At 36.3% G+C, this 16,133-nt stretch overlaps 1 protein-coding gene and 1 pseudogene across 1 annotated transcript; both read left to right on the top strand.

The window, feature by feature from the left end:
- The first annotated feature begins 3,255 nt into the window (after positions 1-3,255).
- LOC103940771 (plastoglobulin-1, chloroplastic) lies at positions 3,256-6,618 on the top strand. Its single transcript, XM_009350948.3, has 3 exons — positions 3,256-3,858; positions 5,746-5,941; positions 6,039-6,618. Exons 1-3 carry the CDS (start codon positions 3,305-3,307, stop codon positions 6,348-6,350), a joined length of 1,062 nt encoding a protein of 353 aa, XP_009349223.2. The 5' UTR covers positions 3,256-3,304; the 3' UTR covers positions 6,351-6,618.
- Positions 6,619-10,620: 4,002 nt separating this feature from the next.
- Positions 10,621-12,530, top strand: LOC103940774 (annotated as a pseudogene).
- Positions 12,531-16,133: the final 3,603 nt, after the last annotated feature.

Genomic DNA, 16,133 nt, shown 5'->3' with positions numbered 1-16,133 from the left:
AGGTTCTTGCTATAATTGAGGCTATTCGAGTTGCCTAGGTGCGTGAATAGCATCACATTTGGTTGGAGACGGACTCAACTATGGTGATTCACTACTTAAACTCTCATAGTTGTATTGTTCCTTGGTATTTGCGTGTTGATTGGAGCAATTGCTTGTGGCAGATTAGGCATATGCATGTTTTTGTTTCCCATATTTTTCGCAAGGGAAACTGTGTAACCGATGCCTTAGCTAACTTTGGTGCAGATCACGATGCATATTACTGGTGGTCCAATGTTCCTTCATGTGCAACGTCCACTTATATTCATGATCTTTCTGCTTCTACCAGCTATCGTTTCAGATGATTTTTTCATGTGTTTTCTTTGTAAGTGGGGTTCCCTTATCGTGTTACTTGGTATGTTATTTCCATCAATGAGGTTTGGCTTTATGTCCCCCTCATTTGTAATTCTATTTTTATCTTAATAAGATTATGGGGTTGATTAAAATAAATAAACTCAAAATGGGGGATTTGAAAGTTTTGGCTCGCCTCTTTATTTCATATGCCCATCGAAACCTTCAACACAAAACCCCCTAACATAAATGGCGACTTGACTAGGGACTAGGCCATTACTCTTACAGTGGCTCCTTACCTTCACAGATTTTTTATGAACAAGCAACCAAGAAAATTAAAGATAAAAGCACCTCCCTTCCAGTTTTGTTTTGGTAATTTCTTTTTCCAAACAATCATATGCAAATATTTCCTTCAATGTCCCTTTTATCTGTAACTTCTATATTGCCAAGCTAATTGCAATCTTATGAAAGAGTTAATGGGTGCTTGATTATATCAATGCTTTCATGGCACTGAGGTGCCGAAAAACTCCAAAACAAGCTTCATAACCAAATTTATATCCAAGTGATATAGAAGCTCCATGCTAATCAAATTAAAGAAGGTTCACGAAAAAGTCAAGGCATACAAGGGAACGAGAGGAAGTTAGCGCTTCAAAATCGTGAGCTGCATGCCTCATCATGATGATGTTGTTACAGTGAACCAACTAGAAGAATTGAAAGATAAGGGTCTTCTCTCTTTAATTTTATTTTAGCTATCTCCTCTTTGCAACGACTGTGGACATAGTTTGCTTCAATTTTTCTCTTATTCTATTTTAGATTCTCATATTCATGCAGAATAAAATCTTACGAAAAAAATCACAGGGTTTTGTCAAACTAACACTTTCATCTTAATCAAGGTTTCCTTTTGAGACATCACCATGCCGCTGCCCGTGCTTAATGTTTCATGTGCTCTCGCTGCAGTCTGTTGAACTAAGGCCATCACTACTGGTGTTTCTGCTTATCACTTCCCACCATCCAAGTTGGATGAGCAAGGTATGATTTTCTTCCATCTCTCTCAGACTGACTAATTTCCTTGTCATGCTTTTGCAAACTGTTATATTTATGCTTGCTTATATTGTTTTAACTTTTTATGGAACATTGCACAAGCATATTGATTCAAATGAAATGACTACAGCTAAGTCAAATGAAACAAATTCATAATATCAAGAATAAAATGCTTAAATAAGATTGAATTAGACTGAGCTTAGTTTAGAATTCTAGTTGTGTCGTTGATCGACGTGCACTCGTGCGTTTTCCGGTAACATGGTATTTGTCATATACTCGCTTTTCTTCGGGACGCTTTGAGCCTGGTTCTCGCAAACTGAGGAAATAAGGGACGTGAAAGTTTTTGCTTGCCTCTTTATCTCATTTACTTTTCCATTTAATTTGATTGAAGAGGAGAAAAGCTAATGTACTATCGGATACAGAATTGTTGCTGTGCATTTGATTTGAGATGGAAAAGTAAATGACACAAATGACCCTATAAAGTCACCAAAGACGACTGAATTCACTAATAAGTAAGTTGTATTAAAAGTTTTGGGATACGATCGATAAAGATGTGGTGACGGTGGTACATACTACATAAGAAGATTTAATACCACTTTCATGGAAGCGATAATGGGAAGATGATCGTGACTAGATGATCATGTAATAATGCGTCACATGTTGCTTTTGTGCATTGTGGTTAGGGAAAGTCGTAGCTTTATGTAGGATCGCTTTGAGTTCAAGCCTACTACCCAATTGACATACTTGATACAAGTGCGAATGTACGTAGCTGCTCTTCTATAGTTCTCATTTTGAGGATCTGTGGAGTCCTCATTTGGATACTATAAAATTAATTTGAGGACTCGTATGAAAAAGAGCTAACATGTTTTCAAAATAAGGACTTTAGAAGAGTAGTTTTGTGTGAATGTAACTTATTCCAGTGAACTAATATTTTTTTTTAAATGATAGGATAGTCAACACTACATATAAATTACAGGGAGTAAGATTCGAATATGCGACTCGGTACAAGGGGTAAGACTCTTAACCAATCGGACGACAAGTTACTTGCTTCGAATGAATTAACATCAAACTGATGGAAAAAAAAAAAACCATGTTTAAAATCATAGTTGTTATATAACGCTCTAGAAAAGTCTCATAAGAGTCCTTGTGCATAATGACATTTTAAGATAGCCAGTAGCAACACGCTTTAGATTCTAGCTTTTGAAGGTTTCCCCAGATAAAAATTCCCGCTCTAATATTTTGTCTTCCATTTTTAACAAAAATATTCTTCTGTCTCTGTTCAATAAATAAAGAAAAAATTGTAGCAATAATCTTTCAACATTAATCCAATTAATACAATGATCCCTTAATTAAAAATTCACAACCATTGGTTTTTTAACTTCTCAAAACGTCCAGTTATATGGTCTTTTTCGTCAACTCCGTCAGAAATTCTGTTAAAATGAGTCATGTTGAAAGAATCATTGCCACAATTGGGTTAAAATTGAGTGTCCATTGTTTCAATTGGGTTAAAATTAAGAGACCATTTCTCTAGTTGGTTAAAGTTGAGTGACTTCTCCAATTAGGTTAAAGTTAATGAACCATTTTTACAATTTTCTCATTTAGTTTATCATATTTGCCATTTGATTTAGTCTCATATACATAGTAACTCATTTTGACGAAAGTTCTAATGGAGTTGACGAGAAAGATTATAAATGCACATTTTGATGAGTTAGGAAACGGATGATCATGAATTTTTAATGAAGAAATCATTGCTTAAATTGAGTTAAAATTGAACGGCGAATGCTAAAAATATATAAAAAGAGTGGATCCAACAATATTTGTTTGTAAAATTGTAAGGTTTAAATAGCAGATGACGTGTTGCATAAAACTGCAGAGATCGTAGTCCAAATAAAAAAACCCAAAATACTTGAAAGAGAAAAAGAAAGGAGAAAAAGAAATGGCTCTCTCTCTGATCTTCACCTCACACTCCTCTCTCCTCTCCAAAACCCTCGTCAATTCCCCATCCTCATTTCCAACCCTTAATTCTCAATCTCTCTCTCTCCTCTCCCCAAACCCTAAACCCAAGCTCCCCTCCCTCCGCCTACGTTCCTCTCTCTCCGACGACACCCCCGCCGATGGCGACCGCCCCACCAATATCACCGACGAGTGGGGCGAGAAGACCGACCCCGAGCCGGAGCCGCTGTCCAAAATCTCCGAATCGGACCCTCCGCAGAACGAGGACGAGTGGGGAGGCGGAGGAGATGAGGTTGTAGAAGTTGGGAATGGAAGTGCAGCCAAATCTGAGGTTGCGATTGAGGAGAAGGTGGACACTAAGCTTACTGAGCTCAAGAGGGGTTTGGTAGACACGGTTTATGGGACTGAATTCGGGTTTCGGGCTGGGTCTGAGGTGAGAGCGGAGGTTATGGAGTTCGTAAGCCAGTTGGAGGCGGCAAATCCCAACCCGGCTCCGACGGAGAATCTGGGCCTCCTTGATGGCAACTGGGTTTTGCTGTAAGTTCAATTTTTGTGTTATACTATTAGTGCACGCATAGAACTAAAATTACAGGCACTTAGATGGATTTTAATTTTCAAATGACATTTTTGAACTCAATAACACAATTCTTTAGAAATGAGATGAAATTTGCTGTGGGCAAATTGCCATTTGACTCATACAGAGTTCGTTATACAAATTTGAAGTCGTTTTGGAAAGATTAGTGAAACATGTTTAACAAAGAAAAGCATTTCTTATGACCAATGTACTTTTGCTTACCACCTTTAAGTGGTGGTCGCATTGATTGTTGTTAGATGACTTAAATTTCGAGATTTGTGTTATACTCATGTAACGGCAACCAATGTGTGGTGGTGCTTACCGCCTGGCGGTGATACAAATACTTGTTCTTCTTTAAATATGAGATGACATGTGCATTTCGATAAAAGTGGCATTTGACATATCCAGAGTTTTCTTATGGAAATTTGAAGTCATTTTAAAAATGAATTAAATAAAATTTGTAAAGAAAAGAGGGGTGCAGTCACAGGAGTGTATAAGAAGTGGGCTGTTGGTGTATGTGGATAGGCAAGATGAAGTAAAATGGTTAGGGCTGTTGGCAAATGTGGATAGAAGAGTGAACAATAGCTGATTAGTCATCATTATTAGTCAATGTCTCCATCATGTCATAGTTTGGTTAAGCTAAAAATATGATCATGCATGCTATAAATTTGTTAGGCTGATCGTTACCTGCATAAGTTTTCATAAAACATTTTACACACTTGACATGTAGGCATTGGAGTTGGAACTGATTATCTTATGTTTATTTCAAATTTACATTTTAATACAGTAATAGAACGTGCTTCTCTTTTGTACTGTTTTTCACCATGCTGATTGGGTTTTCGGTTGGAATTGAAAATCATATTGAAATTGTGTTTCTTATAGGTGTCGCAACAATTTGAGTTGCTGATCTTTTAGTTTGTGATTTGGTGGTTTCCGCATTGGGATCAAAGAAATTAGGCACGAAAGTCCTTGGTCGTTGCATCTCTTTACAAAACGTTGGATTGACTATGCTATTGTTCATTCAACTTTCTTCATTTGATTGACTATGCTATTGTTATTGACCTTTCCTCTCTAATCTTATTGGTATGGAGGGAGGAATCATCCAAGTTGTTTTTTTTTTAATAAATAATAGTCGTGCTCCCCTGAGGTTGTTGGTTTAAGTACTAGTTTGCTCTTAAAGAAGGTTTCTGATTTTTGTGATGCTCTCTTCCACCAATTGAACCTTTCAAATGATGTCCAAAGTTGTGGCATGGTAGGGTTACTCTTCAAATGTGTATTGTAATGTGCTTTAACTCTATTTATTTTCTTGTTTTTGGTCTTCCACTTTTCTAACTGAATTCCAGTTTAACGTTTTTCATGTGAAATATATGTATATATAAAGACATTTGTGTCAGTTTGTTGTCCTTAATCTTTCATCTCTTTTAAATATTAAGTGAAGTTACAACTTTAAGATTTCATTATTACCCTTTTCAACTTCAATTTTTTTCTGTTTTGGATGGCCGTAACAGCCTTGCGTGTATCCAAAACTGAACCAAGAGTCAGTGGACAAGCTAGTTGGAAGCTGACGTATTTACACGTGGTAGCTACCAAATGTATCTCAAACTATGTGTTACCATTGATGGAAACATTTCTATAACTAGTTGCTTTTCACCTTGATGTCTAGAAACAATTTGATGATTGTCCTTTTGAAAGATTGAAAGATTGAATGGTTCATGGTTTTCTATTTCTCTTTTACCCTTCAAATCATGGAGCAATGTAATTCCCTGTTCATCTGAAGTAGTACTTTAGCATAAAACAGAGAGTTTCTATTTCTTTGATCTTGTTTATCTGTTTTCATCGCTATAAATCAGGTACACTGCATCTTCCGAGCTGTTGCCACTTCTGGCAACAGGTAGTACACCTTTTTTGAAGGTAAATAAAATAACCCAAGCGATCAACACAAGCAGCTTGACTATTTTGAACTCCACCACGTTGTCCAGCCCTTTCGCTAGTTTCTCATTCAGTGCATCTGCTAGTTTTGAAGTTAGAAGTCCTTTAAGAATCCAGGTATCACTTGCACTCGAAATCAGACTGAATAACATCAAGTTATTACATGGGTAGATGTGTACCAGAACCTTACTAGTTTACTTCTGTACATACTCAGGTTGAATTCAAGGAAGGCAGCTTTCAGCCTCCAGAGATTAAATCAAGCATTGATCTCCCGCAAGAAGTGGATGTATTTGGGCAGAAAGTCAATTTATCGCCCGTCCAGCAAACTCTCAGTCCTTTGCAGGACGCCGTTGCAGGTATCTCTAGGACTATTTCTGGTCAGCCACCGCTTAAGGTTTCCATTCCAGGTGAGCGGACGAAGTCTTGGCTTGTTATTACATACCTTGATGAGGATCTCCGGATCTCAAGGGGGGATGGTGGTCTTTTTGTGCTTGCTAGAGAAGGGAGCGTGCTTTTATATCAGTAACGTGGTACATTCAGTTCGGTTGTGTCATGGATACGAGGTCATATACGTAGTCACTTTTTTTTTGTCTAATTCGTGTACGAAAGGAAAATGATGGTATATTTATGTTGTATACTAGAATATTTTTCAGAAATGAAAATGTATCCGTATTTTGTAGCTTCCGCTTCCAGTTTGCATTGCTGAGAGGCCAAGGATAAAAACGCAATAAGGAATAGCTTGAGTCCTTGACTAACAAGGAGAAGCAAAAAAAATATAGTGAGCTATTTTGTTCGGGGATTTTTATTCGTATCAAATATGTAAATATAATAAATAAATCCTCTTATCAAACCAGCGGAAGATTAAGCAAAGAGGAAACTGAGAGAAAGGTTTATAGAGATAAAGTGTATAGACTGTTTTCATTACTTTGTGAAAAGTAGATTACAACTGTTATCTCTCTAACTATAGTAACTAGAAAACTTAATGACTAAGTAATCTTCTAACTACCAAAAGATACAAGATTGTGACACATGTACATCCAAGATTATGACAAATGTTTAATTACATTCGTACACTTAATACTCTCCCTCAATCTCAACTAGAGAACCCCAGCTTGAGATCGAAACAATGTTGCAAGAACAGTGGACCATGTAAGCCTTTAGTCAAGACATCTGCAACCTGATTTGAAGTAGAAATATATTCAAATAGTAAATCGCATATCTGAACCCGTTCACGAACGAAATGAAAATCCATATCAAGGTGGTTGATCCTGGTATGAAACATAGGATTAGAGCACAAAGCTAAAGTAGAAACATTATCATAGTGTAAGATTGGAGGAGAAGGCAAGAAAACATGCAAATCCTTGAGAATTAAACACTCCCTTGTTTCTTCGATTGCCAGGACACTGGATTTTGGCCTAAGAAGACAACATAACCTATGGTTAACCTCCTGGTATTGATATCAGAGGCCTAATTAGCATCACTATATGCTGTTAAGTCCGTAGAGTCTGCAACATAGAATGTAATACCACACTACAATGTTCCCTGTAAGTACCTTAAGATTCTTTTCACCAAACAAAAATGTGTACATGTAGGAGTAGTCATAAATTAGCAAGCATAGTTAACTAAATAGGCTATATCAAGTCTAGTGAAGGTAAGGTACTGAAGAGCACCTACCAAACTTCTAAACATAGTAGGGTCAGCCAAAGGTATCCCTTCATCCTTCAAAAGCTGAGTGTGGTTTGCAGGGAGTAGAACATGGTTTACATGACTCCATAGATGCTTTCTTCAGTAAATCCTTCACATACCTTGATTGAGAAATGAATAGATCCCTATTATTCTTGTAAGTGATCTGAAGACCTAGAAAGAAAGTTAAAGGACCCATGTCCTTCATATCAAAAACTTCACCCAATTTATCACCTTCTGTACTAAACCAGTATTTGATCTAGTGATGATAATATCATCAAAATAGAGAAGTAGAATAGCAACTTCACTATCCTGAGCCTTGACAAACAAGCTAATGTCTGAATCAGAAACCACAAAGCCTAAATTTGGCAAATAATTAGTGAATTTAGCATTCCAAGTTCTTGGAGCTTGTTTAAGTCCATAGAGAGACTTCACAAGCTTACAAACATACTGAGAATGAACTGAATCTTGGAAACCCTGAGGCTGCTTCATAAACACTTCTTCTCGTAAATCTCCATGAAGAAAAGAGTTTTTGACATCTAATAGTCTTAATGGCCAATTCTTTGATGCAACAATAGCCAGAACAATTCGAACTATTGTGTGTCTTACCACTGGGCTAAAAATATCATCATAATCCAACCTATGCTCCTACTATAACCTTGAGCAACTAAGCAAGCCTTATACCTAGAAATGTTTCCATGTTGATCCTTTTTGACTTTGTAAACCCACTTACTACCAATGATATTCCTGTTAGTAGGTGGTAGAACTAATTCCCAAGTACCTTACTTCTGCAATGCAGTAAACTCTTTAACCATTGAATTCCTCCAATGATCATGAATAACAGCTGATCTAAAGGAAGTAGGCTCCACAGAATCTTAAATACTTAAAACAACAGTATAACCCTTAAAAGCAATATCAGATGAAGTATTGGCAGATAACTAAGAAAAATTAGAAGTTGTAGCAACAAAAGAGTTATAATCTTTCCTTACAATGGCACCTGACTTAAGTCTTGTTTGCATAGGATGATGAGATGCAATTATTGGAGAAATAGAAGCAGCAGAATTAGCATAAGTGAAAACATGAGCATTACTATTATTAGGAGAAAGATGTACCTCAAGGTGTGCAAGACTTTAGACAGGCAACAAAATATGTGAGCTTTGAGAGGAAGTATGTTATGGGGAGGTTTGTAGTGAAGAACTAGTATCAAAACCATTATTCAGATTTCTTGAAGAAGTAATCTCTTGTGAATATATTGCAGACTCCTAAACAACTTAAGAAATGGAGACTGCATACCAAAACCTTTACAAGGCATTTTATTGATGAGAAACACAGCATGAGAAACAACATAAGTCAAAAAATTATGTGGCAAATGGGCAGTAGACAACAAAGTAACAACAGTCTCTATAACATGTCTATGTTTCCTCTTAGCCACTCAATTTTGCTGAGGAGTATAAGGGCAAGAGACTAAGTGTAGAATACCATTGGAAGCAAGAAAATTCTTGAAATTCAAACTCATGTACTCACCACCACCATCTGATTGAAAATACTTCACATTTGCTTGAAAATGGTTCTCAATGAAAGCATGAAATTGCTCGAAAACAAACTGAACTTGAGATTTATAGCACAATGAAAAAATCCATGTAAATTTGGAAAATTCATCAATGAAACTAATATAGTATTTATATCCTTCAAGTGATACAACTGGTGATGGCCCCAAAACATCACTACTTATCCTTTTAAAGGGTTTTACAGACACATGTGAACTAGAAGAAAACATTTGTCTAGACATCTTGCCACTGAGACAGAACTTGCATACATGTTTCTGTACATCAGCTTTATAAGAAATCTTGGATACAGAAAGCATACTATGTAAGATCTCATTACTAGGATGACCTAGTCTATGATGCCGCATTGAAGCCTTGATTACTTGCCCAAGAAAAGCAATTGGTGGTGTCCGCAACAACTTATTATAGTTGAAAAACAGCTGTTTTGGAATGTAATACAAGCCCCCATTACTCCTTCCTCTCATTAATATTGTCTTTGTTGCCTTGTCCTGCACCTAAAAGCCAAATTCATTAAGGATGACATAACAATTATTATCTTTGCATAATGTATAAACTGACAATAAACTTGCAGATAAATGAGGAACATGTAAGACAGTTAACAAATGCAATGGTTTTAAAGTAGTGGAAATAAAATTTAAACTAGTATTTTTCACTGGAAGACGCTCTCCATTTCCCATTATGGTCTTTTGATCTCCCTTAAAAGGAGTGACCAAGTTTAAGTCTGCCATATCTCCTGTCATATGGTGTGTAGCACCTGTGTAAATGATCCAAGCTTGATTAGCATCAAAATTAGAAGATGCACTTGCATTCATGGCAGTGAGTAATGGAGGTGGATTAGCTCCTTGGAAAGCATAGTTACTCCTATTATAACAATTAAGTGCTACATGACTTCATTTTCCACAAATCTGACACTCTAGAATTGAACCACCATAGACAGGTTGTTGCTCATTTATGTAAAAACAGTTTGGTGCAGTGTGTTCACGTTTGCTGCAAATTTGACACTCAAGTATGACATTAGATCTTTGACCATTATTGCCATTCAAGTTAGACCAAAAATTACTAGAAGAACCTCCACCAGATGAACCATTCTTAGATTGATAATTACCTGAGGAACCAGAAAAGCCTCCATTGTTTCGATTGCCACTATTATACCCTGCATTGTTCCAAGGTCTATAACTGTTTCTTGGACCATTAAAACCCCCCAAAATTTTGATTTCCACCTACATTGCCATTGTAATTATTCCCAGCAATGCCATTGTACTTGTACCTGGAGATCTTTGATACTAACCAACAAAGCCAGCACTACCATTGAAGTTAAAACCATTCTGAGTTAAAGGACCTCCCTAATGTACTTGTCTTTTTGCTCCAGTGTTGGATGACTCACCCTGATATAAATGTCTTTGATTTCCATTGTTGGAAGACTCCCTTTCACAATACATACCTGACATTGGAAACTGAATAGAATAAGGTAACTCTTTTGCAGTCCTCTCAGAACTTAGCAACTGTGCACAAAACTCCTTAAGAGTAATAGGTGATTCCCGAGCCACAATGACAGTTCTAATCATATTATATTATGCAGGTAATCCAGCTCATGCAACCACAATCAAATCATTCTCAGAAATTCTTTCTCCTGCAGCAAGTGACTTATATTTAAGATGCTTGAGTCTGAGAAGATAATTTTCAATAGAATCAGTCCCCTTTTTGATGGTATGAAGTTCAATTTTCAGATGATTAATTCTTGCCCTGGAGACAGTAACATATCAATCATACAAATGTGTCCATGCTTCATAAGCTGTTTTACTCCCAACTACATATTCAATAGCCTCATCTCCCAATATTGCAAGTAGAAGACTTAGTAAAACCTTGTCTGTCTTAATCCACTGTCTATATGCATCAATAATATCCTTAGTAACACCAACATCAAGTGAAATCACATATTTAGGAGGATATACATTTGTACCATCAAAGTAATCAAACAAATCATATCCTTCTAACACAGAATAAAACTGAAAAGACCACTTAGCAAAGTTATCTTCTTGTAAACACAGAGTAAGCATTCTAAGTAATCCATCATTCTTCAAAGGTGTATACACCATATCAACAAGTACAATATAATGCTGAATCAGAGAAACAATTTTACAGTAACAGGCTTTGTGCCACACAACAACTCACAATCTGCAACAAATCAGAGAGCTTCGTGCTCGAAAATCTTCAAACAAAAGTGTTTTTGCCCTAATTTTATCAAATTTCAAGATTTTAACAATTTCAATAAGCTTCGTGCTTAATTGCTTCTTGCAATCACCAATTTTAACAATCCATATATAGAAAACTTATCACAACAACAATTTATATAGCTTCGTGCCAAAATTTTCAATAATCTTCAAGAATTCAATAACTAAGGGCTTCATGCCTTAAAAATTGCAGCAAGTTTCATATCTACAACTATACTTCAATCATAGATAGAGAAAAACACTTTTGGAAAGAATAACTTGATCTCTGTCACTGAGCACCGCCATTAACACTTATCACCACCATTAACACTACCATTGACTTGCGCGAGTGCGTAATTCCCGCATTTTCACCACTTTCTTTCTTCATATATTTATTTGTAAATTTTGATCAAATTATGATTTGTGCCTTGTGTTTCTTGTGTTACTAATTGATTGTGGGTGATCATATATTAGAATCTGATTCGATATTTGGGTCAAGACTCTGAGTCGAGATCAATAATTGATTCCATTGAAAAAGAAGGAGAAAAATTTCGACATTCAAAGAGATGTTGGATCCAATCTTCACACAAATCATCACAACCACAATCCCAACAGTGTGAATTCAATAACACATCATCATCATTTTCTTCGATTTAGATTCAAATCGAAAGAGCTGCAATTTCATTTTATCTCATTTGGATCTGCATTGTTTCTTATACAAGTGATATTGTACGCTAAATTCATCTAAACTACAGGTGAAGGGGGACTCGAACTTGAGTAGTTGGTAATGAGCAGCCAGTGAAGCTGGACTACGACAAAATCGCAGACCTACGTTAAATATTCTGGCCGTTTGATCGAAACAACAATGGAAGCCTAGCACAGCTGATACTGGGTTTGCTTCTCCGCTCATTGGTCGATGCCTTGATCCATAAGGCAGACATAAACAGTAATGGCCTCGTGAAGTTTTCAGAATTCATAGGGTTGGTAGCACTAGAGCTTCTATCGACCAAGTCTCCTTACACAAACGATCAACTGAGACAATTATTTTAGATGTTTGATATGCACGGCAATGGATTCATCACAATAGCTGAGCTGGCACACTCCATGGTGAAACTGGGTCATGCTCTTATGGCAGAGGAGTTGATAAGGATTATTAATGAAACTGATACGGATGGGGATGGAAGAATCAATTTCCATGAGTTTTCTCATGCCATTACTTCAGCTGCTTTTGATAGTTCTTGGTCATAGACTGTTAGAGATGACCATCATCCTTGATCCTTCCACCTTCACTAGTCGATTCATTTTCACAACTTCATTCATCCAACATGGTAAGTGTTAGAGAAACCAGTCAAGATTCATCACCTTGATTTCTCCACCATGGTTTTCTGCACTTGTAATTATCATTAGCCTAATTATAGATAATAGCATAATTAAGTAGTAGACTAGATACAGATAATCATCACTATATATAACCTAGGATTGTAAACTCTATCATCAAGTGTTCATAATTCTCCATTATATCATTCATTCTTTCCTTCTCACAGAGTCTTTTTTATCCTCTCTGTCAGCCATCATGGCTTCTCCTTCCTCCCATACTTCTGCCGTTGTTTCCTCTATTTCCCTCACCTCTCCCTCTCTCAACGCCCGAGAACTTCTCAAGCTAGACGAACACAACTACCTTTCCTAGCTCCGGCAAATCAAATCCTTCCTCATTGGCAACAACCTCTGAATTCGTTGACAGCTTTCATCCTCTAAGTACTATATAGTTGCTTTTTACTAATCGATTATTTGCATCATTGATTTTGTTTATCCATTTTCATGTTCATTGAGCAGAAGCAATTATGAAGGCTTGAGTGTTTGAAAAATAGGTGCAAGACATTGCTTTTTGATCAAGAAAGAGTTACTAGAACTACTGTATTATTTGACTTTGTTTAGTACTTCAAAGAAGAAAGTAGAGACAATTAATTCTTTTTTTTTTTTACACTAAGAGGAGGGGGAGTTTGGCAAAAGCCACATAATGGGCAACCTAATTTTGTATAGAATTCACCATTGAGATTCGAACCTAAGACCTCTCAGTTCCAAGCAAAAAGGAATACCACTAAACCGTAGTACTGAGTGGTGACAATTAATTCTTATTAGAATAAGACTTTGTCACTAATTCAATAGCTCATGTACAATTCTTTAAGTTCGTCTAACTATTCAAATTCTTTTCTATTTGTAGCACACAATAATACATTCAATAATGATGTGATGTACAATTCTTTCAATTTATAACAGCTATGACTTATTATGTAAAGTTGCAATTGGTTTATCAAATCATAATACAATTAATTATTTAGTAAAGATTATATTCTCTATTTTTTAAACACATGCAAACATCTTAAGGAGCATGTAGAGCCCGTGATTAAAAAAAATCTTTCACATGCATGGGAGCTCGTGCAGCCTTCATTGTCTTTTCTTTGGAAAAAAAATAAATAAATAAAAAATCAAGACAACCATTTTATACACCCTTCACCGAATAGGATCAAGATCGAGACCATGTTTGTTGATAGCTTGGATTGGCAATGACTTATGTGACATCACTGTCAACATTTGGAGAATCGACAGCCTCACAACCTCCATCTTAGAGAGCTTGTTGGATGCTCTCCATGTGATTCTGGTGATGCGGAGAACAGCGATCTCTACCTTAAGATAATATCACTGTGCAAAAAGTATTTTGACAACTTTTTATAATTATTATTAAATTATTAAGTTCATATCAGCATATAACAATTTTTTTACAGAATTGTATGGAAGGTCCACATTAATTTGCAACACCTATTTTCAAGGACAACGTTGATCGATTTTCAATTTCATGAGCATCTTGATGGTGTGCATCATTTTCAGAAACCATTTGTGGTAAAAATCCTTTAATCTTGTGGAACCCATTTATATGCCTAATTAGCATATAACAGAATTTTTGACAAATTTATGACGAAGGGCCACATTGATTTGTGACACCCTATTTCACGGACTATATTGATCAATTTTCAATTTCAGGAACCATGTTGAAAGTGTGGGTAAATTTAAAGGACTATTTTGTGATAAAAACTCAATTTTTATTCCATTTTTTGTCCTAATAATTAAATAAAATTATTAGATTGTCTTTGGTTAAAATTTAATGTTTTCAAGCCATTTTCATTAGCTTTCTTAATTAATTAAAAAAAAAAAAAAACTTCAATCTTTTTGGGTAAGTTTTATTTCTTAGTTATTTCTTTACAAACAAGTCAACTAAAAATATATTTTGCGAGTCCAGATTATAATGGTATAGTTACGGTTAAAGTTTTGTTGAGTTGCAAACCCGAGAAGTACTTTTGTATTGGTTACTATTTATATTTTTATAATCTTCATATTAATATCTTTTAGTTATTTTAAAATGGGGATAAAAAAAAAAAAAAAAAAAGGGAAGGCTGCCTGATGGCAGCGAATGAGAGGAAAGGAATAGAGTACTCCCAGGAATCCGGAGGGAGAGTGGCCAAATGGGGAGTGGAGAGAGGAAGGTGAGTGACCAACCGGAAGAGGGAAACAGGAGGGGAAAGGAGGGTGAGGGATACACCGGATCCCTCTACCCAGTTTTTCCATTTCGGGCCAACCTGGCGGCACCATGGATTTCGGTGCATTTTCCGGTGGTTCTCTGGCAAATTAGGACCCTTCATCACTTGGAATCATCCTAGAATTCTTCCCTCTACCTATTACACCCCTAATTGGAGAGAATTTGGCTTGAAATTGGGAAATCTGCACCGTGGGTGCTATGGGACCCTTGCTTGTGATCTACCAATTGTGAAACCATATCCTTCAATTAACACTACCAAAACACCTCCCTAGAACCCAGGAGCAAAGCCCAAGTAGTGGTGGAGGCGTCGGAGCAAGTTTGGAGGTCGAATTGAATCACACCCAATTCTAGGGTTCCGACGGTTCATGGGTAATTTCAGGTGTTTTCCTGCCAAATTGGCCTTGGCTGCAAGTATAAAGTTTGTTTTACCCTTTGAGATCTTCATTTCTATAAATTTTGAGAATTTGTAGAAATAGTTAAGTTTTCCGGCAAACTGGGGCGGCCGACCATCACCCGCGGCGGCTGGTACGGCGGCGCACGGCTGGGGAGTCAACTTTGTGTTTTTATGCAAATTTTTTTATTCTAATTATGCCTTTGAGACCTAATTGTTGTGGTTTGAATATTAGTGTGATTGTTGTATATGTTGGATTAAATGAATATAATTGGATTTGGTTTGAACTTTTAAAAGGTGAACTACGATTGGCTTGATCCCTGTTTAGGGTACGTAGATAGTCTAACAAGATGTTAGATGTAGCCATACAATATTTGAGATAAAAGCCTTGTTTGGGAAATTAAGCAATGCGAAGGAATTGGTGAAAATGTGAGTTTTAACTTTATGATTTGTTGGTTAAATGTGGTCATAAAACAGTATGTGGGGAATAGAGAAATTGAAGTAAGGAATCGTAAGTATTGATAGTTAGTTAAGCTAGTGTTTAGTTGGGCTTGTCACCGATAATTATTCTTGAAAATAAATAGTTCGAGAGTAGGGCATTATAGATTGTGCATTTTACGCCACATTATATGTACATATTTATATATTTGAAAGCACTACGTTATGGTTAAGTTTTGGATTGCATCATGGCATATCCATAGGTATATTACTGCGCATAATTATTGTGAATGCTTTGAAGTACGAGGGTGAACGCAGGATGCATAGGTAAGTTCAGGTGAGTATATGTCGTGAAATGTGAGATGCATGGTTATGATTACATTTTATTTGAAATGATTGAGTTATGGCATGACTATATTTATGTTTTAAG

This window comes from the organism of the source record quoted next, unplaced genomic scaffold (assembly GCF_019419815.1).
Source record: "Pyrus x bretschneideri cultivar Hongxiangsu unplaced genomic scaffold, Pyrus_bretschneideri_v1 Contig69, whole genome shotgun sequence".
Classification (NCBI taxonomy): Eukaryota; Viridiplantae; Streptophyta; class Magnoliopsida; order Rosales; family Rosaceae; genus Pyrus; species Pyrus x bretschneideri.
The sequence above is the reverse complement of the archived record's forward strand: the minus strand, read 5'-3'. Positions and strand labels throughout refer to the sequence as shown.

Coding starts and splice junctions, on each gene's coding strand:
- LOC103940771 (XM_009350948.3), top strand. CDS start 3,305: ATGGCTCTCTCTCTGATCTTCACCTCACACTCCTCTCTCCTCTCCAAA. Junction 3,859..5,745: donor GATGGCAACTGGGTTTTGCT/GTAAGTTCAATT, acceptor GCTATAAATCAG/GTACACTGCATCTTCCGAGC. Junction 5,942..6,038: donor GAAGTCCTTTAAGAATCCAG/GTATCACTTGCA, acceptor GTACATACTCAG/GTTGAATTCAAGGAAGGCAG.